This window comes from Vulpes vulpes, chromosome 8 (assembly GCF_048418805.1).
Source record: "Vulpes vulpes isolate BD-2025 chromosome 8, VulVul3, whole genome shotgun sequence".
Lineage (NCBI taxonomy): Eukaryota > Metazoa > Chordata > Mammalia > Carnivora > Canidae > Vulpes > Vulpes vulpes.
The window spans coordinates 54,889,081-54,916,426 of NC_132787.1; the positions used below are offsets into that span (position 1 = coordinate 54,889,081).

At 38.8% G+C, this 27,346-nt stretch overlaps 1 protein-coding gene across 50 annotated transcripts in view; it reads left to right on the forward strand.

The window, feature by feature from the left end:
- LOC112912050 (myomegalin-like) overlaps positions 1–27,346 on the forward strand; it is a 224,455-nt gene that overhangs the window by 153,825 nt on the left and 43,284 nt on the right. For all 50 annotated transcript variants that reach the window (XR_012003055.1, XR_012003056.1, XM_072766730.1 and 47 more), the window contains 12 exons: positions 266–379; positions 567–704; positions 1,403–1,582; positions 2,524–2,718; positions 5,372–5,539; positions 5,711–5,792; positions 9,878–9,969; positions 13,183–13,299; positions 13,666–13,803; positions 14,636–14,748; positions 15,888–16,015; positions 26,686–26,774. Coding sequence is in view for 48 of the 50 variants with exons in the window: in XM_072766730.1 (XP_072622831.1) it covers positions 266–379; positions 567–704; positions 1,403–1,582; positions 2,524–2,718; positions 5,372–5,539; positions 5,711–5,792; positions 9,878–9,969; positions 13,183–13,299; positions 13,666–13,803; positions 14,636–14,748; positions 15,888–16,015; positions 26,686–26,774 (1,554 nt within the window). In the remaining 2 variants the exon portion in view is untranslated. The remainder of the gene's footprint in view (positions 1–265; positions 380–566; positions 705–1,402; positions 1,583–2,523; positions 2,719–5,371; positions 5,540–5,710; positions 5,793–9,877; positions 9,970–13,182; positions 13,300–13,665; positions 13,804–14,635; positions 14,749–15,887; positions 16,016–26,685; positions 26,775–27,346) is intronic.

Sequence of the window (27,346 nt, forward strand, 5' to 3'; positions counted from 1 at the left end):
GCATCTTGTGGTCCCCTAGTAGCTGGCGACACAGACATAGCCGTATATGCATGGTGTATATATAAATTCATATATGCACACACACATATACACATGTGTACAGTAATTAACAATTTGTATGTCTGTTATGTCTGCTAACCTGTGTTTTCCTGGAGAGTGATCACATTTTGTTTTTTATCCTGAATAACAAATAGCTTGGCAAAGTGTAGGAATTCAATGCATATTAGATAAATGAATAAAAGGAAATATTTTTTGGTCTTGTTAGGAATTTCGGGAGCTCCTGCAGTATCGAGATAAGTCAGACAAAACCCTTGAAGCAAATGAAATGTTGCTTGAGAAACTTCGGCAGCGAATACAAGACCGAGATGTTGCTTTGGAGGTATGTACCTTGATTTTGTTTATGGCACTATGGATTGATTGTTCTGTTCACATAGGTACTTAAAAATATGTGTACACTTAATTTACTGCTTTTAGAGTTGGTCTTCCCTTCCTTTATATTTTCATTGTATATGTGTAATCACAATAGTGAATCCTCAGGAGCTTTAGGATCCTTACTTTCCTTGCAGCGGGCTATAGATGAAAAGTTCTCTGCCCTGGAAGAGAAAGAAAAAGAACTGCGTCAATTTCATCTTGCTGTGCGAGAGCGTGATCATGACTTAGAGAGATTGCGTGCTATTCTCTCCTCTAATGAAGCTACCATGCAGGTAAGACCACAGCCTGTCTTGAGATCCTTTTCCCACTTAGATTCTATACCTGAAGTATCAACCCCTTTCCCTCATTATCTGAAAACCAAGATATTTGCTTTATGAGAAAAAAAAATACAAAAACAACAACAATAGCCATCATTATAGATTAGGAAGTAAGAAGTGTTAGTACTTCTGCTGTGGACTTTGTAGGGGGAAGCAGTGAATATGGATTTTCAGACATCCTTCTGATTTGTTTCTAATCCTTGTCAACATCTATATACTTTTACATGAGCATTGCCAGCATATAACTGTTACAGTGTTGTTTTCTCATTAATACTATATACATATCCTTGTATAGCCATAGTCAGAACACTTGATTGTTAGTATTTACTCTGGCTATTTTCGCATATATATTGTAGAGCTTATATATTTAACCATCTGCCACTTCTGAAAGAAGTCCTTCATTTCCTCTATAGCATAGCCTGCCTCCTCAAAAATACTTCATTTATCATAAACATTATATTTATTCTCTAAACAAATTAGCTGAGAGTTTCTAAAACCAAAGAAAAGATTAGTACGGTACTGTCAGATTAGATAATAAGTTTTCTTCTTTTGCAAAAAATTGATAATTTAGGAGATAAAGACCGATCAAGTCTTGTTTATCCTATGGAGTGTGGGGTGGTCCTTTGACTTATTTTTGCTTTCTTTTACTATAGAGTATGGAGAGTCTCCTGAGGGCCAAAGGCCTAGAAGTAGAGCAGTTGTCTGCTACCTGTCAAAACCTCCAATGGCTGAAAGAAGAAAAGGAAACCAAATTTAGCCATTGGCAGAAGGAACAAGAAAGTATCATTCAACAGTTACAGACATCTCTGCATGACAGGAACAAAGAAGTGGAGGCAAGACTTTAGTTAATTAAAGCCAATTGGTTTGGTGATTACATAATCTCAGTCTTGGATTGGGACTCTTTATGTCTGGGAGGCCAGTGCCCCAAGTCTCAAATTCCATCCTGTGCCTGGGCAAGTCATTGGCTTTCACTGAGACTTTTTTCCTCCACCTTCAACTCAAGGTGATAATTATCTTTCTCAAATAAGTCATGTGAGAATTAGAACTAAAACATGCACCTATAATATGATAGCTAACTTTTATTAGTGATGGTGCTCATGCTTTTAGGCACTGCTGTAATTGCTTAATGAATCCTAACTGATTGAATGTGGCAAGTCTATGAGGTATATATTATTATCCTTCTTTTACAGACAACGAAACAGACTTCTAAAATGAAGGAACTTGTCCAAAGTAGCATAGTTCTTAAGTGGCAGAACGAGGAAGCAGTCCAGGCAATGTGGTTCCACGGTTTTAACCACCACTACTACATCTAAGTATAGAAGTAGGAACTTTGTCACCATGGTAATCAGTATAGTGTTCATTCTTTTTCAGCTTATCATTTTATGTTTCCCCTATAAAAGTTATACTGGGGAGAAAATAAATAAATGGACTGAGTGTCCATTTATTTTCATCTAGTATTAATTATTACATACCCTGAGCAAGCATATGTAATATTTCACCTAGAAAGGGCAAGGGCATACTTGAGAAAACAACATGTAAGTGGCCATTATAAGTATTTTTCTTTATTGTTAGTGTTTGTTCATTGAGCGTGTTTTTACAGTCTTCTGTGTACCAGATCTGTGCTAGATCTGGGGAAACAAAAGTAAATAAAACATGGTACTTGTTCTCCAAAATCCCAAAGGTCTTTCTTCTATAACAGATTCTTATTAAACCTCTTGATAAGTAGCAGAGGGACTTCTTTCCTCTGAAACTTACACTGTCCCTTCCGTTTCAGGATCTGAGTGCCACCTTGTTCTGTAAGCTTGGACCTGGGCAGAATGAGGTAGCAGAAGAGCTGTGCCAGCGCCTACAGCGAAAGGAAAGGATGCTACAGGAACTGCTAACCGATCGAAACAAACAAGCAGTGGAACATGAAATAGAGATTCAAGGCCTGCTTCAGTCTATGAGCACCAGGGAGCAGGAGAGCCAAGTAAGGACTAACATACAGACCAGAAAGGTGTCAAGTGCATTTATAGTCAGTCTCTGAATAGGGAGCATTTGAACCTTGTAGCATGTGTGAGTCTGTGTGTGTGATTTCACAGTATGTCGTGTTAAGGTTTCTTCCTTCAATCTGTTACCTAGATGACAGTTTTACATCCATCAGTAGAGCATGCAATATTTTAGAGCACTTTGCATTGAGAAGGGTGCCTAAACAATACAACGTGCCCATTAACTGCATTATGTACATTTTTTTCCTTAGTATTCTGATAATTTTGAAAGAAGGGAATATAGGGTTCATGAGTATTTGGGTTTTTGATTCTTAATTATCAAGACTTGAGTGATAGTTTCTATTTCTAGGCAAGGTATGGAAAAATGTACACTTGACATATTTTTTCTTAATTCCTATAAAATCTGAATTATATTTAAAAAATATATATTTTATTTATTTGAGAGAAGAAGGAGCAGGGGGAGGAACAGAGGGAGAAGCACACTCCTGGCTGAGCAGGGAGCCTGTTACAGGGCTCAATCCCAGGACCTTGGGATTATGACTTGAGCTGAAGGCAGACACTTAACCAACTGAGCTACCCAGGTGCCCCTAAAATCTGAATTATCTTAATAGGAAAAAAGATTGTGTTCTTTTCAAAGGCTGTGATGACAAATAATCTTATAGTAACATGGGATATATTAATCTTACAATACTGGTACACAGGTATTTCAACAGTCAGCTCTTTTTTTTTTTTTTTTAAGATTTTATCTATTTATTTGAAAGAGAGAATGTGTGAGCATGACTTGGAGGGAGAAGCAGACTTCCCACTGAGTAGGAACCACCCCCTTCCCCCTTCCAATGCAGGGCTTGATCCCAGGATTGTGACCCAAGCTGCAGGCATATGTTTAACGGACTGAGCTACCCAAGCTCCCATCAAAAATCAATTTTTAATTTATCCTCATTCCCAGATATCTTACTCCTCAAGGCTAGAGATGTGTGCTGCATTTCAGGGTCCAGTTACTCAGAATCCCCCCAGCCAGTTTTGGGGAGGACTAGATTCTCAGCATTTGCCTTTGTTATTTGACCATATTCTCTAATGCTTCCTTATATCATGGTATGATTACATCCCTCTTTTCTAATCCTCAGGCCCACTGAAGTGAATATACATTTCCTTAGAAACATGTTGCCGTGAGCTGTAGAAATTGCTTCTAGAATAGACCTCACAAAAGCACTGAATTATTTGTCTTTGGAAGGAGGCTAACAAGTCTTTCGATGAGTGTTCTTAACCCCTTTGTAACTTGAAGTAACTAGTTTATTTCACCTAGAAAGAAATATTACACACTGCTGATAGTGGAAGCCAGCAGATGACTGAAATTACAAAAAGATTGTTTTAACTCAAGAAAGAGAGTAATGGCTGCATTCTTCTAGATCTGCTTTTAAAATTTTACATCAGGAGAAATTCCCCTGGATAGCTTTTTAAAAACAGATTCCCAGGCTTGCTCCTGGGACAGAAATTAGGAGGTATAGGTAGATTCAAGAATTTGCATTTCTTACAAGCTTTCTTCTACAGATTTTTATTCAGGCAAATTAACAATGTACTGTTACCTCTAAAATGGCTGTGTCCAGATCCCTAAAGATCCCAAATTTTACTTACAAAAAATGTAAGGTTACTCTTTTATTTCCCTTAGAAATTATGACAAGAGCTTAGCTTCTCATTAAAACAGTAGTCATTGCCCTCAGAAACAATTGGTACTGATAACAGCTAATATAGTTCTGATTCATCATCTTTTACTCCCAGTAATTTTAGTCTTAGTTTATTATTTCCAGATTTTCTGATTAAATGCAGGCTTTCTGTGTGGTAGTGGTCACAAATAATGTTCTAGATCTTTTCCTATTATGCCATCACTTGCCTTAGAAAACTGGGATTTGAAATTAAATAAATGGAGTTTGGTGGTTTTGAGGTTCAGATTTTCTGGATTGTCTGGTCTGATAAGAAAAATGTCTCCATGTAACTGATATATTTAATAAATATATATTGAAGGCCTACTATGTGCCAGACACTGTTCTGGATGCTTGTGATTCAGCACCAAAGAAAACATCATAGAACCTGCCCTTAGGAAACTTATATCTAGTTGATAGACAATGAGCATAAATCAAATGACAGTAAGTGTGTTGTAAAAAAAACTTAGCAGGACAAGGAGAGTTGGGAGTAGAGAAAAGGTTGCTGTTTTAGATAAGATATGCAGAGGAGGCCATTCCGATGAGGTATCATTAGGAAAAGATATGAAGGAATAAACCAAACAAATGTTTGGGTGAAGAACATCCAGGCCAGAGGCGCAGGTGTCTGCATAAAGGACATCTGCTCTCCCACAAGGTGGAATCTCCACATCTTGGTCTGGAAGAGTTCTGGCAGGTCCAACTTCATATTGTTTTATCTGTAATAGATATGTTACACTCCGTTTTTCCAGTGTTCTTCCTTTGAGAAACTTTCTTTCCACTCCTCAGCTATTTTTCCCTGTAAACTGAAAGCAAGGAAACTATTTTGGTGGAGCCCACTGGCTTTTCATAAACCGTTGACTTTTAACGAATAACTTCAGAACACAAATTTTGTTTTATTAGAGTGTCTTCCTAAAGGTATGTTTGATTTCCTTACTAGGCCGCTGCAGGGAAGATGGTGCAAGCCCTTATGGAAAGAAATTCAGAACTACAGGCCCTGCGCCAGTATTTAGGAGGGAAAGACTTCATGGTTTCCCAAGCACTCATCTCTAACCAACCCACAGAAGTTACCTCCAACAGCCCTCGTCTTGGAGAGCAGACTGATCAAGTAAGAATTATATGCTTGTGTAGATGTTCATGCCAACTGCCTTTTCTCTTTATGTGTGAGGCATGTGTCTGATGATTTTAATACCAAATTATATGAGAACATGCCAGGTCCTTGTCATTGTGATCATGGTTCCTGCACCTTTCTAAATCCCCTGACTCTTCCAATTTTTAGGGTTCAGTGCATATACCCTCCAAAGATGATAGCATTTCCCTGACTGCCAAAGGGGATACCAGTATACCCAGGTCCTCATTAGGTAAGTATCAAATTTAATTTCACTAAGGAACCTTTTGTCTTTTTTTTCTGTAACTCTGTTAACAGGTTTGGCCAAGAATCTCCCTTTCCTACCTTAATGGAAAAAAATAAGTTTAGATTTCCTTGAAAGGCTGAAGACATGTCTATTCTAGAAAGAACTGCCCTTATCTTATGTTGAATTGAGACTGTTGTTCTGGGTATACAGTTTGGCCCCCAAAAATTGCCTCCCAATTATTCTTTCCAGGTAGCTTTGCAGAGGCTCAGAAATGCAGGAGGTAGTGTTTCCAAACCTACACAACAGGACCATGGGGCTGACACCTTCTCCTGGGTATCTTTCAAGCAGGCCAGGGCTACTCACGGTAACTTGATGTAATCTGCATTACAGTGTTGAGAGGGGGAGGCAGTGTACTGGGCAGGATCATAGCCATCTAAGAGATGGTTGTATGCTTTGAACTCCCTAAAAACAAACTCTCTACTATACATAGTAGGAGCAAAACTTAAATGAGTCCTGGGGATTATTAAAGTCTCTGAATTTCACAGAGCAAAAGTTTGGGATCTAGGGTAGCATTAAGCAAGAGATATACCCAGTGAGTTCTAGAAATGAAGCTCACCATCATTAATGAAGTGGTGATTATAGTGCTATATAAGAAAGGTAGTGGACTTGGAGAATTAATTTATAATTTGTTAATGATATTAAGAATGTAAAGGGGTACCTGGGCGGCTCAGTTGGTTAAACTGAAATCTAGCTGACTAGATTTCAGCTCAGGTCTTGATCTTGGGCGGTTCAAGCCCTGTGTTGGGCTCCATAGTACCTACTTAAAAAAAAAAAAAAAGAATATAAAAACTTTGTGTCAGTGTTATAGTGTAAGGTATTCTGGAATTCCATAGATAAGTCATGCAAGTAGTTATTTTTTAGTAGGAAAACTGTCTCAGTCAAAGAGTAAAGAATGCTGGATTTGTTTAATTTACTTCCTATGCACCTCTTTTCAGAAAGTATCTTTCTGCAATTTTTTATTTTGCAAATTTCAATCTTCTAGAAAAGTAAAAATAATGGTGAATACTCATATACACTTTTATTAAGATTCACCACCTATTATTTTGCCATATTTGCATTATGTCTTTACATGTACACACACAGATGTTTTTTTCTAAGCCATTTAAAAATTACTTAGATATCATGACACTTCATTTCTAAATACTTCATTATGTATTTCCTAAAAGCAAGGCCATTCTCATACATAACTAATTCTCATATTCAGGAAATCTATCCTTGGTATAGTCCTGACACCTAATGTACAGTCATATCCAGAGTTCCTGTTGTCCCAGAAATGTTCCCGACGGCTGTGTCTCCCCCTCCAAGACCATAAATGCATTTAGTTGTCATGTCTCATTAGTCTCCTTTAGCCTAGAACAGTTTTCTAGCCTTTTTTGTGTTTTTTGACATTGGCATTTTTTTTTTTAAGATTTTATTTATTCATGAGAGACACAGAGAGAGACAGGCAGATACATAGGCAGAGAGAGAAGCAGGCTTCATGCAGGGAGCCTGATGTGGGACTTGATCTGGGGTCTCCAGGATCACGCCCTGGGCTGAAGGCAAACACTCAACCCCTGAGCCATCCAGGTATCACGACACTGGCATTTTTGAAAACTCTGGGCCAGCTAATGGCCCTCAATCTGGCTCTGATTGTTCCTCATGGTTCGATTCAAGTTAAACATTTTTGGCAAGGATACTAAAGGGTGGGACATCTGGGTGGCTCAGCGGTTGAGTGTCTGCTCAGGGCATGATCCTGGAGTCCCAGGACCAAGTCCCACATCGGGCTTCCTGCATGGAGCCTGCTTCTCCCTCTGTGTCTCTGCTTCTCTCTCTGTGTCTCTCATGAATAAATAAATAAAATCTTTAAAAGGATACTAAAGGGTGAGGTCTTTCTGAGTGTACTACGGCAGGGGAGTACATGATGGCGGTTTGTATTATCCTTGGCTACGATTACATCTGCCACACCTCTCCATTGTGAAGGCTCATTTCTCCTTCTGTGTTTAGACCCTCCAGCTAACATCCTGAGAGGCTGACATTTTCCTCACAGCCACTCACCCAGGAGTTCTAGGCATCCTTTCAGCCTTGCCCAAACCAGCTGTTATGTTGGTAGTTTAAAAAAGGGACTTCTCTTTCTAAAATTTCTTCCTTGTTTATAAGCATCTGTTCTTTCATAAAGAGCTGACCTTTCCCTATTATTCTCCCCACTCTCATTTTTTTTATATCAAAGTGTTCTAACATTCCTTTTTTTAAAAAAATCATTTTATTATTTGTTTCTGTCATTATTCCATCTGATACCCCAAGTACCCTCGATTTGGCCAGTTGGAGCCCTGTCAAGCTGCTCCTCTGTCCTTTTGCTGTTTCTCCATCCGTTTTTCAGCACTTCCATACTTGCTGGCACAGTGAAATGTTCTGTGATCACCTTTCACTTTCCTTGCCTCAGCCCTGGAACTGTCCGTTACTTCAGGGAGCCCTGGTTCCTTTAAATGGTTAATGATAGTTAGGTACTAATATCTGGGCATAAGATAGGTTCGTAGCCACAAGAATGTCATTTGCTTCTAGACCCTTTTAAGTGAACAGAGCTAAGGGATGTGTGTGCATGTATGTGTATTTGATCCTGATTTCTCTAATTCTAATTTAACAAACAGGTTTTTTCTTTGCCTTATTTTGTATTTGTATTTGCCTTTTTTTTTACCTCAAGAAACCGGTTATGTCTAACATCAATATATTTACCCATTTGCACAATACACAAAGGTAGGTTGGAATTGCTACATGAATACCACTGTCAACAGTAAATCTACTAAATAATGTTTTAAGATTTCTTTTTATTATTATTTTTTAATCCTTAGACTAAGGATTGGAAGACATTCCCACTGCGGGTATACAGTTAGAATAGTGAGTTCAAAAAATTACTTGGATTAATTTTTTTATTTTCTGGATGCTTATATTGTTTATTTGCATATTATAGGTTCATTTATTTATGCTAACATTCAGTTTTAGGCTTTTTCTTCCCCATTATTGCTGAACTAACTTTGCACATTAAAAATAAAACATTGGGATCCCTGGGTGGCACAGCGGTTTGGCGCCCGCCTTTGGCCCAGGGCGCGATCCGGGAGACCCTGGATCGAATCCCACATCAGGCTCCCGGTGCATGGAGCCTGCTTCTCCCTCTGCCTGTGTCTCTGCCTCTCTCTCTCTCTCTCTCTCTGTAACTATCATAAAATAAATAAATAAATAAATAAAAAATTAAAAAAAAAAAAGATAAATAAGCAAGAAGAAAATAAAAAAAAAATAAAAATAAAATAAAAATAAAACATTAACATGGTTCACAACTCAAATATATAAAAAAGTATGCTCAGAAGATCCATAAACTTCCATAACATTCCTCCAGTTTTGGGTGCCTGGGTGGCTCAGTGGTTGAGTGTCTGCCTTCAGCTCAGGTCGTGATCCTGGGGTCCTGGGATCGAGTCCTGCATTGGAAACCCTGTGGGGAGCATGCTTCTCCCTCTCCCTATGTCTCTGCCTCTCTCTCTGTGTCTCTCATGAATAAATAAATAAAATCTCTAAAAAAAAAAAAAAAAGCATTGCTCCAGTTTTCACCCCTCCCTCGAAGACATCCAATTTCATTTCTGGGTTATCCTTCGTCTCTTTTTGCAAAGTGAGAAAGCAGTCCTATGGTCTGTATGTAATATGTATGTGTGTTCTTTCCTAATATAAAACATACTACACTAGATGTCTTCTTCTGTACCCAACTTGTTTCACTTAATATATTTTAGAAACTATTCCATATCATAGAGTTTTGTCATTCTTTTTTACAGTTGTATGTAATACTTCATTGCATGTATATACTGTGGTATATTCAGTCTTCTTTTTATAGACATGTGGTTCGATTGCTGTGTTTTGCTATTACAGGTAATGCTACAAAGAACAACCTGTGTGTATATTTTTGTTGTCTTTATGAGATTGTGTATTTGGACTCAGTTCATCAGAAACAAGGCAGCAGAAGTCATATGATGTTATAGTGATTAAAACTAGTGCTGTGTGTTCATTTTTAGGAGACCAGGATACAGTTGCAGGGCTGGAAAAAGAACTGAGTAATGCCAAAGAGGAGCTTGAGCTCATGGCTAAGAAAGAACGAGAAAGTCGGGTGAGTGTTCTAGTAAGGCTAATTTCTAAATTCCTGTTATTTTCTTTCAAAATAGTTTATATAGAAAAGAGTACAACTGTCCAAGTATAACACCTAGGCCTAAATGCAAAGTAAGGCTTTTTTTTTTTCTTTCTGGAGAAAAATAGAATTGCTTTATGTATACATTTTCTCAAAAAGATGCTCTTAATGTTTATAAATGGAGACCATTAAGTTTTTAAATATGAAAAGACAAATGCCGATTGGCCCATTGCTGGTTGGAATAATTGTAATGGACTTGTGAAAAAATGAGATACTATATAATTGCTGCTTGGAAGTATGACGTTAGAATCCATGAAATTAGTATTAGAAACATGGAATAGAAGAATTTGGGGGATGATCAATGATGTTCATTGAGTTCTTGCTATATGCACTGCACTGTACTGGGTAGTTAGATTAGCACTAAGGCTTAAGCTCTGCAAAATAAGTGGTATTGGCCCTACTTACAGATGAAGAAGGTGAAACACTGATTATTTATTTATTTATTTTTTAACATTGAGATGGGAAGGAGCGCCTGGGTGGCTCAGTCAAATAAGCATCTGACTCTTGATTCCAGCTCAGTCAGAATCTTAGGGGCATGAGATTGCAGATTTCTTTCTCTCCCTCTGCGCCTCCTCCTCCCCCACTTGCTTATGCAAGCTCTCTCAAAACAAAACAAAACCCTAGAGGTGGGGAATTGTCATAGAACTAAGACATACCAAAGCTGATTTAAATTCAGGTCTTTCGGGATCCCTGGGTGGCGCAGCGGTTTGGCGCCTGCCTTTGGCCCAGGGCGCGATCCTGGAGACCCGGGATCGAATCCCACGTCAGGCTCCCGGTGCATGGAGCCTGCTTCTCCCTCTGCCTGTGTCTCTGCCTCTCTCTCTCTCTCTCTCTCTCTCTCTCTCTGTATGACTATCATAGATAAATTAAAAAATTAAAAAAAAAAATTTTTAAATTCAGGTCTTTCGTGATTTAAAATCATTGGTAAGAAGCCCTTACTTGGAGCAGATCATTTTCCTGTTATGCTGTATTTCTAGCAATATAATTTTCATGGGCTCCTGCATTAAGTTTACTTGGCTTCTCAGATTTGTTCCACCTCATTGCCAGAATGAGATCTATAATATAAAACCTGTATTCATATCTGTGGTAAAATTGTCTTATTGTACCTCTTAATTTCTCTTATTACTGTATTTCTTCTTACAACCAGACTCCTGTTATATGACTCAAGTTTTGAGGTTATGAAATTGTGTGTTGTTGTAAAAATACCAGTTTTAAAAATCCCCTACTTCCTCTCCTACTTTTGGGTTCCACCCTAGCATTATCTGATTACTCAATGTCAGATATTTCAGTTTCCATATGGCATTCCTGTCTTTCTCATATATGCTTGTTTCAGAGTAATGTTAACTTTTTGGCTCTGTCCTGTTTGGGGGAATCATAAAATTAAGACTATGTATAGTTGTTTTGAGTGAGTTGTATTTAGTTATATTGCTTAACTTTTATGTTCTTAATCAATTACCAACCTCTCAGTTCGATGCCATATATATTCATTGTCACATTCTGATATTAGATATATGCCAAAAGCCGTGTGGGTTTTCCTGAATTTTTAAACATTCCTTCTACCACCTTGAAATAATAGTAATAGTGGTAGTAACAGTTATCATTCATTCTTTGCCTGCCCGCCACTTTTAAATACATTTTTTTCTATTCTCACATAGCCCTGAAATGTAGGTATTATTTCTGTTTTACAGTTGAGAAAACTGAAACTCAGTTTACATGTTGTGTAGGAAGATTATGCCAAGATTTAAAGCCCAAACCCATGTCTGCTTGACTGCAGACCTTTATCATGCTGCAATGTTTTCTTCTTCATGTTTAAATTTTTCTTATATGGGGCAAATACCTGGCTATATATTGGTAGAGGTCTCTGAAGGGAGCCTAATAGGTAACATTCCTTTTTCCATACCCAAGATCCAAACAAACTGAGAAATAAAATAAAACAACGTAGTGGCAGATAGTTTGGTATTTTATCAACTGCATTACTGATAAAGGGTTAAGTAGAGAACTTAATGCAAGAACCAAGGGGCCCTTTAGCCAAGCCCCAGAATTAGGTAGACTTATCTACCCTAATCGCAGACAACATTGGGCCTCTGCAGACCATTCTGCATGGTGAGAAAGAGCCTGCCCTTGGAGAAGCAGTGGCAAAAAAACAGGCTTCCTGCAGGCAGGTGCCTCCAAAAGAAGAAGAAAGATGGAGCGGTGTCAAGCCTGCCTGGTTTCTTCTTCCCCAATATACCATTAAGATTAAGCCCCTTTACCTGCCTGGGGCTGAGTAAGGGATGGAGAAAGGTGAGGAGTTATACTAACTGAGGTCTTTCAACAGGGAAGAGTAAATGAGGAGAAGCATTTCTTCCTAATGCACCACAGGAGCCCAGAACATCAAATAACTTTGTGTAGTTATAAATCATCACCAGCTCACAGAGTAAACTGTCAGCATTGATGGAAGTCAAAGTAAAATTCTTACTGCTTATGACTTACATGTTATATCTTAAAGAAAGAGGTGCTGCTTTCTTTAGGAAGCTTGGCTATACCTTAAACCAACTGTATGTCATGTCTTCCTTGTCACACCAATTTCTTTAATTATCTCAAAATATAGTTCCTTATGGTGTGTACTTACAAATAACTTGCTATTACCATAAAGAATACATGGATGTGTAGAATCTACAGGGCATTATAACCTCGTGTTCTGAGTCTGCTTCCTTGAGTTTACATTCTGAATCTCCCACTTCGTAGCTCTGGGACTTTGAACAGGTTTTCTTGATTTCTCTGCCTTAGTCACTTCATCTGTTTACTGGGGAATAGAAGAGTAGTGATTCAGTTGTTGGGAGGATTGACTCATCTACTAATGGTGACCAATTTTTTTAAGTAGCAGAATAAACTCATTAATTAAACATTTGATATGTTTGATAGTGCTAATTTAAAAAGTGCTACCATTACAGCTTCCCATTAAACACCCTTTGGTACCACACTATGTGGTTTATTGATCTGATCCAGTAGAACGCTACTTGTCTTCTAGTTGGCACTTGCATTACTGGCTGTTGGTGATCTAGTATGGAAAAACTTTGACCTTGGTATTCAGAAGTAATTGTGACAGATACTGTGTCTTCTACCTACTGACTTCAGGATTTCTTCTCTCCACAGATGGAACTTTCTGCACTACAGTCCATGGTGGCCGTGCAAGAGGAAGAGCTGCAGGTGCAGGCTGCTGACATGGAATCCCTGACCAGGAACATACAGATTAAAGAAGACCTCATAAAGGTCTTTCAAAGCTTTTTAAAGATCGTTGAAAATGACTATAGCTCAGAATAGCTGTGGGTCATCTTCAAACATTTGTATATTTTGAGTCCCTTGGCCAGTCCTTATTTCCTTGATGTGCTGTCAGTTTGAGCCTTTTAATATCACCGTATTTTTGACTAGTATTAGAGTTGCTGAGATTTCATAAAGAATATATTATTTCATATGGCTTATCAATATTCCACTTGGAAATATGGTAGACTATTTGTTCCTTTGCTGCTCTGCCAAATAGCAGGTTACAATTCCGAGATCAGGAGTCACATGCTCCACTGACTGAGCCAGTCAGGCACCCCGTGGATTTATTACTAGCTTTTTTTTCTTGACTTTTAGGACCTGCAGATGCAACTGGTTGATCCTGAAGACATACCAGCTATGGAACGCCTGACCCAAGAAGTCTTACTTCTTCGGGAAAAAGTTGCTTCAGTAGAATCACAGGGTCAGGAAACGTTAGGAAATCGAAGACAACAAGTAAGCTGTTAGAATATAAACTTTATTTTTACTGTGACACAAACAGTGGAAAAGTTGTCAATCTCAGTTATCTCTGAAGGGGTCTGTTGATGGGATTCCATAGAGAATTTGTGCTCTAAAGTTTCCTGCCTTGGTCTGGAGCAGCAGTTGGTGCCTTAACTATTTGTAATTCCTTTGTAGCTACTACCCTTTAGCTGACCTTCCTTCAGTGCCAGATGTCTGAAAAAAGACCTACTTGACTCTACTCCCTGTCTCTGTTATTATCTCTCTCACTAACTACTCATTTCTCTCTAATCCTGGCTTTAACTCAAGCAGTTCACTTAAAGTGCTGCTGATTGTGTACTGTCATAGCTCATTTTCTTTACAGCACTTCCTATAGCTCACTGATACACGTCTGTGACTGATGGGGTCTCCTCCACCTACTAGGTAATAATTTTATCCCTAGAACAGAGGCTGGCAGTTGGAATGTGTTTGATAAATATTGAATGAATGAATGAAGAATATGAGTAAGTCTAGCTGTATGTCTCCTGGCGCTTCCTCTCTTTCCCTTCCAGTCCTTTTTCTTAGCCTCTTTCCTGTGCTTCTGAATTCTCTCTCCTCTTTCTTCTTCTTGCTTCTGTGTTTAATTTCTGCCCTGTAGAGTTTTAAAGATTAAAAAAAGATAATGTGACAATGATTTGAAAACTGTAAAATATAGAACGTTAAGCAAGTAGTAAGATAGCTTTTTTGGTCATGGTGCATGTGAACAGATTCCTTTGACTAATTTCTCAGGATCTACTGTGGCTTCAGGTCTCATGTCTCTGTTTGCATATTGCTTCTGTTCTTTCCTCAGTTGCTGCTAATGCTCGAAGGGCTGGTGGATGAACGGAGTCGGCTGAATGAAGCTTTACAAGCAGAGAGACAGCTGTACAGCAGCCTGGTGAAGTTCCACGCCCATCCAGAGAGGTAGGAGACTGACGGCAATGTTTATCCTTCTATTCCTCTTTAGGTGCAGGTGCTTATGACCTCAAAGCAGTGAGTAAGAAAGGTAGAGACAATTACTAGTGCTATTCCACTTGTCGTTTGTTGTATGGGGGTCACTCTGAACCTAAGTCTTGAGTCTTGAATCTTGAATAGGGCCTGTCTCACATAGCTACACAGAGATCAAACGAGAAGACTTGTCAGGTGACTAAAATACTGCCTTGTGTGTATGTATAGTAAGCACTCCATGTATTCCCCTTTCCTTCCTCTGTCCCATGTCCTGGTAAAGGCTGTTCCATTCTAAGAGTAAGAATATAAAGGATATTGATACTGAGTATCACTGAAGAAAATATATTTACCATGATGGCTAATATCAACCCAGGATCACTGATAGTAATCATGATCAGTGTATATGCTTGCACCTCCTGCTTTTCAGTCACATATATTATATTGTTCTGGTTCATTTCATATTCCCTTTATTTTTTTTTCTTTCTGCCTTCACTCTTGTCCCTTTTTCTCTTTCCTAATTTTTATTCTTTTACTATTCAGTTTCTTCTGGTTGTTGGTTTGTTCAGTTTAAGCATTGTTTATCTTTTTACTTCAGGAAAATGAAAGCAGAGCAAAGGTATGATAGGACAACTTGATTTTATTACTTTTTAAAGACTCTCTGGATCTTTAGTCTCTCTGAACTGGATTCCTTTTTAGAACTGTCCATTTTGGTGATCAGACGAGAGAACACAGATCTTCAAGAGCGGTCTCCTTTGTTCAGAGTTGCTTCAGCTTGCATTTAGTTTTTCCTGGGCTTTGGTTTTTCAGAAACTAATACTTATAGTCACAAAGTGAAATTTCCCTTATGTTGGCTATAGCGGTATGAGATAAGTCTGAGGAACTATAATTTAAGTGACTTTGGGCCACAATCTAGCATAAAAAGGAAAGCTTCAAAGAAAGGATCAGGCTTTGCTAATATGTCAGCAGTGAAGGATAACAACACCAAAACAAAGACTGCATTCAATTATTGTGTCCTAGAGAGTGTCTTTGAGAGTCTCATGGCTCTTTGAAGTATATGTAGACTCATAGCAATCAGTAGCTAATCCATCTTCCTTCCTTGTGGCATGTTTACTCAGCTCTGAGAGAGACCGAACTCTGCAGGTGGAACTAGAAGGGGCCCAGGTGATACGTGGTCGGCTAGAAGAAGTTCTTGGAAGAAGCCTGGAGCGCTTAAGCAGGCTGGAGACCCTGGCCGCCATTGGAGGTGGGGAACTGGAAAGTGTGCGAGTTCATCACAAGCATGCCTTCTGAGCACTGCAGCCCAGGATGGAAAACCTTGTTTGCACTAACCCGAGAGCCCTGTCTGACTCTGGCAGAATTCAATGGTGACTTGCTAATGGTAGAACGATTACAAGTAGCATCAACTACAAAGTGAAACTCACCTTAGTCTACCTGTATGGCACTGTACATATCTATCTCTGAGTTAAATGGTGGAGGTTACAAAGTATGTGTGCACCTTTTAAATCATTCCATTTCAGCTTTCTCACCCATACTCACTCTTTTCCCTGGCCCCTCCTTGTTCCCTCATCTCTTTCCATGGGCCAATAAAGTTTATTCCTCTCCTGCTCTCACTGTCCATTTCATATGTTCCAGATCATGTCATAAATGCATGCGTGTGTATTTTTGCCATCAGTCAACTCCTGCTCTTTGAGTGAGAAAATTTTTTTAATCAAATAAATTCAAGATGAAAGAGAGAGACATTAAATGTCTATAAGAATGACTTTGCAAAAGAGGTATAATCCTTATCAGAAGATAATCAAACCAAGTCTTGCCATAGTAGACTACAAGTATTGGAAGGGTCAAGTCGAAGAGAGGAGGCAAAGACAGAGTGTTGACAGTGAACCTTCTCCTCTGATATGGTTTCATAGTTGATATTGAATAATGTTGATAGTGAAATTAGATTAGTAAAATGCAGATTAAATTCCATTAATATTTTCCCTTTAAGCCAAGGGTATACTATGTAGTCAGAACACAACTTCAATAAAAACTCATTTCAATTTTTTTTTCTAAATATTTTATTTATTCATGAGAGAGAGAGAGAGGCAGAGATACAGGCAGAAGGAGAAGCAGGCTCCATGCAAGGAGCCCGATCAGGACTTGATCCCAGATCCCAGGATCATGCCCTGAGCTGAAGGCAGACACTCAACTGCTGAGCCATCCAAGCGTCCCTCATTTCAGTTTTTATTTTCATTTTATTTTTTTAAATTTATTTATTTATTCATGAGAAACAGAGAGAGAGAGAGGCAGAGACACAGGCAGAGGGAGAAGCAGGCTCCTTGCAAGGATCCTGATGTGGGACTCGATCCCGGGTCTCCAGGATCACACCCTGGGCTGCAGGCGGTGCTAAACCACTGGGCCACCGGGGCTACCCCCTCATTTCAGTTTTTAAACATGGAATTGGGTGAACAGAGATTGAGGCTTTCCAGCCTGTCTTTCAGAGCATGATTCTTTATATAAAAAGATAATTTCAAATGCAATGTTCCCCTTTAAATTCAGCATTTCACCAAACTGCTTATTGCAGCCAGAGAAAAAGTAGTGCGTCTAGTTTTTCATTTGGTAGTGGCACAAGATGGAGTCCTAGGCTTTTCATGTTTTTAGTGCTTAACCATTACTACATTAAAATAAGTAATTAGCAGGCCTTGAAGTGTTTGAATAGTTCAGCAAGAAATGTCACAAATCTGGGTTCATATTGTCTCAGTGCTTTCTTATAGGAGCGTGACAGGCGTAAGGAAGGGGCCCTGAAGATTGTATTTCTAGCTTAAATGTCAAGAGTATAAAAAGTAGCCAGGATTATTTAGGAGCTTTGTGGGTTCAACACCATGAGGTTTCATAGTTCTGCTGGTTATAAATTTCCTAGACTAGAAGCTGAGATTTCAGGTTTTAAAACATGGAATTTGGTGAAGAGGGCTTGATTTCCAGCATCATGAAGGTGACTGAGTACTCTTTCTCAGGGGGTGCACTATGATTTTTTTTTTCCGTTTTCCCTTCATTTTTCACGTGACAATTTAATTTCTTTCACATTCATGTGTTGACATGGGCTGCCTTACATTCTAAATTCTGTGCAACTTTCTGTAACCTTAGCCACGTATGTAACAACAGATAGAGCATCAGTCAAACCAAAGTGGACAGGGAAGAAAATGTTCTACTAGAGAAACTCCCTGGGATTTTCTGATGAAGTATTTTGCAGAAGATTGATCGCCATAAACCTTCCCTTAATGAAACGCTTTCCAGTTTTCATGGCCTTTGGGGTGGGGGGTCATTTAAGGAAGGGGAGGGGATAGGAAGTATGAGCAGAACCATCACTTTCTTAGTCTTCTAATCTTTAGAGACCTTTTCCTGCACAAGGCTAAAAAGGAAAGCGGGTAATTGAACTTACAGAAATGTCACCCCAGCAAAGACTACCCTCATATGATTACAAGGCATTTAGGAAGTATTTTCCCTTAATTTTGCTAACAGACCAAGGAAGTTTTCTAAGTGTTCTGTTAAGATTCAACCATGGATGATTCTTGGATTCTAATGGTTTATAGCAATTACAGTAATGTCTGATTACTACCCCTACTTCAATCATCTTCTAAAAGTAGGAATTCCATTGGTATCTTGAAAATATTAAGTGTTACTAAGTGTTAGAAATATTAAGATAGGTAGTTGAATAATGAGAAACCCAACTTCCAGTTGAAAAATGATCAAAATAGATTAGTGGGAAAAAAATAAGTGAATCCTGGTCCTGATTTGGATCCTGAAGAGACAGACTAACTTATGCTACAGTTGGTCCTTGGGAAATGTTTTAGAAAATTAAGTTATTTTGTGGCAAAAAATAGAAGTTGCTCCTGATACCATAGATATAACTAAAATCTGCTACTAATGTCCTGGAATGAGGCTTGCAAACAGCTACCTGGCGAGAGCTTGCTAGTCTTAACAGTTTTGTGTGATTATTTGGCATCTTATTAGAGAACTCACTCTGATGAATTTTGTTCTGTAACCCACAGATAGAGGAATGTTACCTTAATCACATTTTTAAAAGATTTGTCAATGTTGCTATATAGAGTAAGAGATCTATAAGGATTTAAAAAATCATGACCTGTACAGGATATTAGATCCTAGCCACAAAAAGCTTCCTAGAAAGTTCTTTATTATATTCTACTTGCACAGTTTATATACCTAAGTGACCTCTGGGACAGATATATATATATATAAACCTTTCACTTTTATGCCTATTTATAGTAATTTGCTATCTGGTTCTGGAAAGTTTGGTTCACAGATTCAAAATTCAAGAAAATTCATGTTCTATCTCTTTTCAAGATTAATCTAGGATTCTCTGATTAGGGAAAGGAGAAGCAGATCAGACTATACTAACAATTGCTCCTTTCATTGAGGAATAAAAGTTGACTTACCTACAGTCCCATCCCTTTAGACTATAAACCTCAGAGGGATGATACTTCAGTTCTTTTGCTTTCCTTGAGCTAGTATTAGTAAACTCTAGTTCCTGTTTGTTAGGATAAAGGTATTGTTTTCTGCTTTTATGATCTTTTTATATGAAAAAGTCGTAGAATCTTCACATTTGAAGTCCCTGAAAAACTCAAGTTGCCTCTTCAACTAGGGCCTCACTAATAATTCTGTAGGTTTATAGCCAGTGTCCTGCAGGGAAATGTGATAATCACCCTGTGAAGCTAGGAAGAAATATTAGTAACCCACACCCTTAAAGTCCACTTTCTGTCTTGCCTTGTAGAAATGATACTAGAGGTAGAATAAATGAAATTAGCTTCCTTTTTCAGATACTGACATCCTGTGAGATATGAACATGAGCACATAGGATATTTTCTCTTTTAAGATTAAAACTTACCTTTTCTTCTCACTTTGGTCGTGAAGAACCATCAGTACTACAAAGAGTAGCTAGGAGTATGGAGCATATAGGAGGGAACCTGGTAATAAAAAATAGAAGGAATGAGTCAATGAAACAATACATCAGAATGATTTCCATAGGTTAATAGTTTCTGAGTTTTAAAGCTTCTTGGAATATGGATTTAAGACATCCTCTCACTAGACATTTAGAGTAATAACTTTGTTAAACAACTTCATTATAATTAGAAGACAGGCATGTTGCTTTTAAGTAATCTGAGTATTGACAAAAGGTAAGTCCTCAACTTCTTTCAGTATAATCACATGAGCCAGGATGAACTTCCCAAATAAAAAAGTTGCATTGTAATTTTCTTCGAGTAGAGGATGAGAAGTGGAAGGGAAACACAACATGTAAAGCTGACAATACTAATTTTACCAGATGTCGAAAAGAATGATCAAACTTATAAAGTGATGTGCTAATTCTTTTTGCATTACTTTCCCTTTACGCTGCTTAAAGTCAAATTCCAGAAATAAAATTTTTTTATTTATCATACTGTTTTCCTTTTGCTAAAATGAAGGATAAAATAGAAAGTTCAGCAAGAAAATGTTCGATGGAAAATAATATGAAGAATAGGGGTGTTAAGAAGATGAACTAAATCAGCTTCTGTGTTCCCTTTAAAAACTCATAATTTTCTAGCACATGCATGTAGCTTTGCTTTTAGTATATAACTTGAGTATGTAGTGCTTCCTTTTACAGTTATCAAAATCATTGCTCTAAAATACCAGCCTCTCAATCTGTAAACTTTAGAGGTATGTGTGTGTACAACTATGTTATATAAGTCATGAATTTCTGTTTCCATGAAGTATTCAGTTTGGTAATAAAAGCAGCTTTACTTTTATCACTTCTTAAAGTTTTGATCCTAGGGCTGTCAAGAAAAAGTAAAGTGATTCCATAGCAATTCAAATGAAGAAGGAAGTGACATGTTAAATGATCCAATCACTTGGCATTAGATTATTTATAGGACTATTTTCCCACCAAAATAAGCTGTATATTTTCCTCTGGAAATTCATTTCTTCATGGCACTGTGCTGTGTTAAACTGTGTTAACGTTTGTGCTGAAATGGAGAGTGTACTTTTTAATACATAAGTGTTAGAATTTCAGCTACTTTAGTTGAGACACAGAAAATTGTTACTGATCCAATAAAAGTATCAAAGGCCAAACAGTAACTATTTGGTTTCATTCTTGAAAAGATTTATGAGAAGTAGGGAAAGCTCACGTCTTTTTTTGTTTGTTTCCTTATAGGAGAATCAGTCTATTGATCATTCTACTAAAAATCCAAGGCAAAGTTAACGCTCTGGAATGAGTGAATGCTTTTGTAATTTATTTAACTAGAGGAAGGAAGAGGAAGAAACCTGGATTATTCTCTCAAGGAAGTGAGACTAAAGAAACAGCATTACACTTCCCTCAGAAATGTGAAATGAACTACTTTATCTTAAAAACTCTTGTTCTCCTTGCTGTTCTCCTCTTACTGTTCTCCTTGAGATCAGTAGCAAACAGGATGGAGATTTGAGGAGCAAGCTGTTATGCTGGGTGGTGTTATTCCTGTAAATATTCCTGGAAAGGCCTGCTGCTTATGCTCTTTGGGGGGAACAAAGAGGCCATGAGCAGGAAAAATTCCTTGACGTTACATCATTTCAAATCCCTGGAAAATTGCTTTCTGAATAAAGTGCAAGCTGGAAAGCCACTTAAGAGATGTTGCAATCTAAAGACAAAGATACACCATAAAAGGGCTTGACCACAGACAGCAGTTTTCTTTCCTAGCTACTTGTTTCAAGATCAGAGTCTGTCTAGTGGAAGAATTTTATTTTTCAGCAGAAGCCTAGGGAGGACTATATATATATATATATATATAAAACCACTTTATATATTAGGATATACATGATCTTAAGGTATTTTTTAAGAAAAGGAGTGGATGCGGAGTTTGACAAGAACTTTTTTGTTTGATTCTGTCATATAGCATAATATTTAAGTCAGGGGTACTTTAGTTGGTTCATGATGTGAACATGTGAGAGTTCTGGTATTGAGCACATGGCAGAATGCTACAGAGTGAGAGTGAGCTGGCCCTCTTGGATCTGGTGTGAGGCTCTGGTACGAGGGGGAAGACGAGCTGCGGGCTTGGCATCACACGCTGGCTCTTGCTGTACAGTTTTCACTCTTTGAATCTCCTTCCAAAATCAGTCAAATATGACTTCCGCTGTGTTCTGAGTATATGGGAAAATTACTCCTTTTCTGTTGGTTGAATGTAAATAGTTTTTTTTTTTTTTAAGATTTTATTTATTCATGAGAGACACAGCGAGAGAGGCAGAGACGTAGGCAGAGGGAGAAGCAGGTTCCCTATGGGGAGCCTGATGTGGGATTTGATCCGAGGACCTTGGGATCATGACCTGAGCCAAAGGCAGATACTCAACTACTGAGCCACCCAGGTATTCCCAACAAATAGTTTAAACAATAATGACTGTAGAGTAGAATTCAGGGAAAATGACCTTGTAACCCCACTGGCCTCGTTACTGAAGAATGAACACTATATGACTTTTCCTCTAAGGTTTATTCATACATGATGGGAGTTTTAAGGCAATTACAATGTAATAATGATGAATCCTATTTGTAAAACACCGGTTCAAAAGAATTCATCCTACTTTACTGGCAACTGTCCTGTGAAGCACAGAGACCAGAAAGTATTATTTCAAGCCTCCTATTGAGGGAAACATACTCAGAAGTACGGAAGTACAGATAGACTCAATCAATCAAGATCATCCAGTTATAACATTAGGTATAAAATTTCTGCTGGTTACATGTAGGTTATGTGGCTGCTTTTTTTCAGCCTATAGACCATGTCAGTTTACCAACAATAATACTATTGTTTAAAGGCGCTATTTATTGAGTACACGCTGTTTGCAAAGCACTGTTCTAAGCATCTCAAATACAGCGAATCCTTCAAAGTTCACTACAACTGCATGGAGTGGATGTCACTGTTAACCTTAATTAGTAAGTAAGGAAACTGAGTTACAGGAAGGTTATGGCTTGCCTAATGTCACATAACTAATGACAGAAGCAGAAATCGAACCTAGACAATTGGGCTCCAGAGTTCATGTTCCTATGCTACCTTGATTTTTTTTCTTTAAAGATTTTGTTTATTCCTGAGAGACACAGAGAAGCAGAGACATAGAGGGAAAAGCAGGCTCCTCACAGGAAGCCCAATGTGGGACTCGATCTCTGGCCCGGGATCATACCCTGAACCAAAGGCAGATGCTCAACTGCTGAGCCATCCAGGCGTCTTGTCATCCTCAATTTAAATATCTTCACAAAACTATCAATTTTTGTTTCAAGTAATTAAAAGAATACATGTGCTTAACACTTAAATTTTCACTGAAGGATTTATAGCGTTTTAGAGGCTTTTATTTCTGTGTACTTTATCAAGTCAGATAGCTGGTAGGAAATAATTTTCTAAATGTAAAAGGGAGTTTGAGGTACCACCTCCATTATATATATGGCTCAGAGCCTAGAAATTTGCAAGAACCACAATTTGGGAACCACCATCAAAGCCTCAAATGAAAAAAAAACTTTAATAAAATTTCTACTTTAACATGTAAAACTTAACCTGGAGATAAAACCTGAAGGAGAAAAACTCGAAGTAACAGACTCTTTTCAGAGTATCTAAAATAATAAACAGTAGATACACCATTATAAAGTATAGTACCTTTAGAAATTTAGAACATTACAAGTTAGTTTGGAAAATGGTGTTTTGTTGCCTTGTAAAAACCTAGAAAAGGTTATTCTCTCACAAAAGAGAAATTACTTTGTCATGGATTAAAAAAAATAGTGAAAGAAAGGTATCAATTGTAAACATACAGGGCTTTATGTGGGGTAACTTACTCATTCCAATATTTTCTACGAAAATTTTCAACTTTATTCTAGTGTGCCCTGCCACTCACCACCAGCCTTGAGCATTCTTTTTTTTTTTTTTTTAAGATTTTATTTATTTATTTGATAGAGCACAAGCAGAGGGAAGCCGCAGGCAGAGGGAGAGGGAGAAGCAGGGAACCTAATGCATGGCTCTATCCCAGGACCCTGAGATCAGGACCTGAGTTGAAGGCAGAAGCTTAAACCCAGACTGAGCCATGCAGGCTCCCCAGCCATCAGCATTCTAATTCAAAATTGATAAAAGGGTGAGAAACTATTGAAGCTCCCCTGAAGGAACTACAGCAGACTAAGCTAGCTAAAAATAAATAAGGAAAGCAAAACCTCCTATGTAGTAGAATGTTGGGATGAAATAGGCATTCTTACTTGGTCTCCATTTAACTCCTGATGAAGTCAAAACCATTGGCATTGTGTCACTGAGTGAATTAGAACATTACCTAAAAATGCAAATGTGGCATCAGGAAGGCAACAAAGGTAAGTAGGGGGCAGAACATGTGAGATAAAACCCTTCAAGACCAGTGGCAGTCACTTTCTCTAATTCTCCCTTACTTTACTCCTAGGACCTAGCACAAGGAGTCATCTTCAGATGTGAGGCAGCATGGCTGTACAAGTCACCAAGAATGATAATGGAGATGAGTTCAACTCATACAGCTGAGCTTACTTCAACCACAGGATTGTCTAGCCCAAAGCTCAGGGGAGAAGCGGTGTGAAAACTGTTTTCTTAATCTGATATTGAGTGGGGCATTCATTTTCTTTGAAAGAAAAATAAAAGATTCTGATCTCTACTGTTGTACAGGGAAAGATTTTCCAAAATAAGCATAATAAGATATGTAAGTCCACAAGTGAGTTAGCTTCCTGGATTCAGTGAATTGCCAAAGCTTAGAGAATGTGCTCATCCATCTCTCCACAACCAGTATTGAAAATGAGATCATTCTGGGGCCAGTTTGAAAGAGTAGATATTGGAAATCCCTTTTGTACGCTGCCAGGGAATGTCTAAAAATGCTGAGTGGTTGAGGTACCTCATAGGTAGAACCTTATCAAATAGAACACAGGAATTTGGTCCAAAGTTAATACAACAAGAGGCACCTGGGTGGCTCAGCAGTTGAGCCATCTGCCTTCGGCTCAGGTCATGATACCAGTCTGGGGATCAAGTCCCGCATGGGGCTCCCCACAGGGAAACTGCTTCTCCCTCTGCCTATGTCTCTGCCTCTCTCTGTGTCTCTCATGAATAAATAAATAAAATCTTTAAAAAACAAAAAGTTAATGCAACATTTGTGGAATGAGTCATAAGATTAAGTTGTTAGGGCAATATGCTTACTACCTTCTAGTATTTTAATAAGATTGACCTCAGTCACTGCAAATACTCTGGCATGAACTTGCAGATGACAAGAGATGGAATGAAGGTGTGAACTGCCCCTGTTCAACTTCTCTGCAGAGAGGGTAGTGAATGTTCATTACTCATCCATGGATGTCTGAGCTCAAGAGCAGGTTCTTTGGTCATGGAGGAAGAAACAAAGATATGATTTGTCACCAGAAGGAACAGTGAGTTGCCTCTGTCTGAAAGTCCAGAGATTTGACTTCTTGGCACAGCTCTTGTCAGGACCAGCTGCATAAACTTGGACAAACCCTTTCAGGCACAGGTTACTCAGTGGTCAGAAGAGGAGTTTTAATAGGCTGGTTGCTGAGGCCAGGGTCAGAACTAGATCTCAAGCTTCTCTAACTTGGGCAGGTTCTATAAGACCTGTTCTGTAGACTCAGGGAGTGTCATGGTAGATTTTCCTTGGTATTAAAGTGAATTAACCATCATGAATTCCTCCATTTTCAGAAGAAATCAATGATGTGGGCCACAGATCTTAATCTAAAATTGGATGAACAGTCTTATTGTAACAGATGTGAAGAGGAAGAAATGCCCTACTTTTGTTCTGTCCTATACGGTAGCCATGAGCCATGTGTGGCTAGTTGAATTTACATTTAAATTAATTTAAATTTTAAAAATTTAGTTCCTCAGTCATTCTAGCCTATTTCGAGTACTCAGTAGCCATATGTGTCTACTGTATTGGGCAGCACATGCATAGAATTGCAGAAAGTTCTGTTGGTCAACACTGTCTCAGTCCTTTGCCCAGACCACAAATGGCAGTTACTAGTTCTCCCTTAGTGCAAGACATAGATGTTTGTGTCCTAGGGTGAGGGTGTCCGTCTTTAAGGAATGAAAGAATGTTTTAAAACCCACTTGGACATTGGGGTGCCTGGGTGGCTCAGGGTGTGATCCTGGAGTTCCGGGATTGAGTCCCACATCAGGCTCCCTGCATGAAGCCTGCTTCTCCCTCTGCCTGTGTCTGCCTCTCTGTGTGTGTCTCACAAATAAATCTTAAAAATAAAAAAAAAAAAACCACTTGGATAAAGAAGCATAAGAAACCTCTCAGGCAAAAAATGCAAGGAACAAGAGTTTAGAGTGATGGGAAGGTTAAAGGAAGGAATTAGGAAACACCCAAACCATTTTGTGCCTTGAGTCTTGACTAGTCCTGAGCTTCTGTAGAACACATAGCTCCTAGAAGGGTGTTCTTCAGAGATATTGTCACCCCATGATCCCAGAGATGGAAAAATATGAGAAAGCAGGTTACCTTAATCCCCAGCAAGTCAGGGATCCTCTCAGTACTCAATGGTAGGGAAATGGTTAGTCATGTAGGGCCCATGTTTCAAAAAAGAAAGTTGTTACATAGCTTGGCTATGTAACTGGCAGGACAGGGATTAATTCAGGCTATCTAGAAATAGGTGAGAGGGGTAACCACTCTAACAGCCAACTCCTTAGGTACAGGTCTGTGCAGTCGAAGCCAGCAAATGTTTTAAGGCTTAAGCTTCAATATTAGTAAGAAAGTATCTGATATAATGCTTTTCTACAGATTTGGCACACCGGTTCCACCTTCAGTCCTCCTGACTAGGGAATCATGCATATGTGGAAAGGAAGAAATCAGAGGCAGATGGCAAAAAGTGTAAATTTAGCTGCTCTCTGAAAGCCACCTGTGAAGGGAATCACCTTTCTCTTCTGGACTCATTTACAGGTGCAGCTGCAGGGGACGATACAGAAGATGCTAGCACTGAGTTCACGGACAGCATTGAGGAGGAGGCTGCACACCATAACCACCAGCAAGTAAGTCCATGTCAGGTTCTGGGTTCCCAGGGTGGAAGGCTCATAGCCCTTTGGGGTCTGGTGTCTCCTGCAGCCCTTGTGAGCCTAGAGAGAGAAGCTATCTTTTTATAAAAACCACTTCCCAGTCTTCTTTCTGCCCTCCCTGAGCTTCCAGCCACCTTGCCAGCCAACCCCTGTCTTCACTTTCCACTTTTCTCTCCAATCTACCTTTTTTTTTTCTCCTTCTATCCCCTGCTCCTCCTTCCCACCTTTGCCTCTATGTACCATCTATAGCTATAGCTTCAGAAGAATTTTACTTACAACAAGACCATGGACAGTTCCCCTTTTGGGTTTTTGTATCTGAAACACACCACAGAAGACAGGGAGACATCGGAGGGCTGCTTGGGAGGTGGCAGGCCTAATACCTGCTCAGGAGAGTGCTCTCTGAGAACCTCCCAAGAGGATCAGAATGCTTCCAAAGCTTGGATCTGTCTTGGTGAAATCTCGTTACACAAAAGAGAAGTCTGTTGGGCAACCTGACAGACCACCCAGGTTGTGACACATCAATGACCAGCAGCAGGTGACACTTCAAG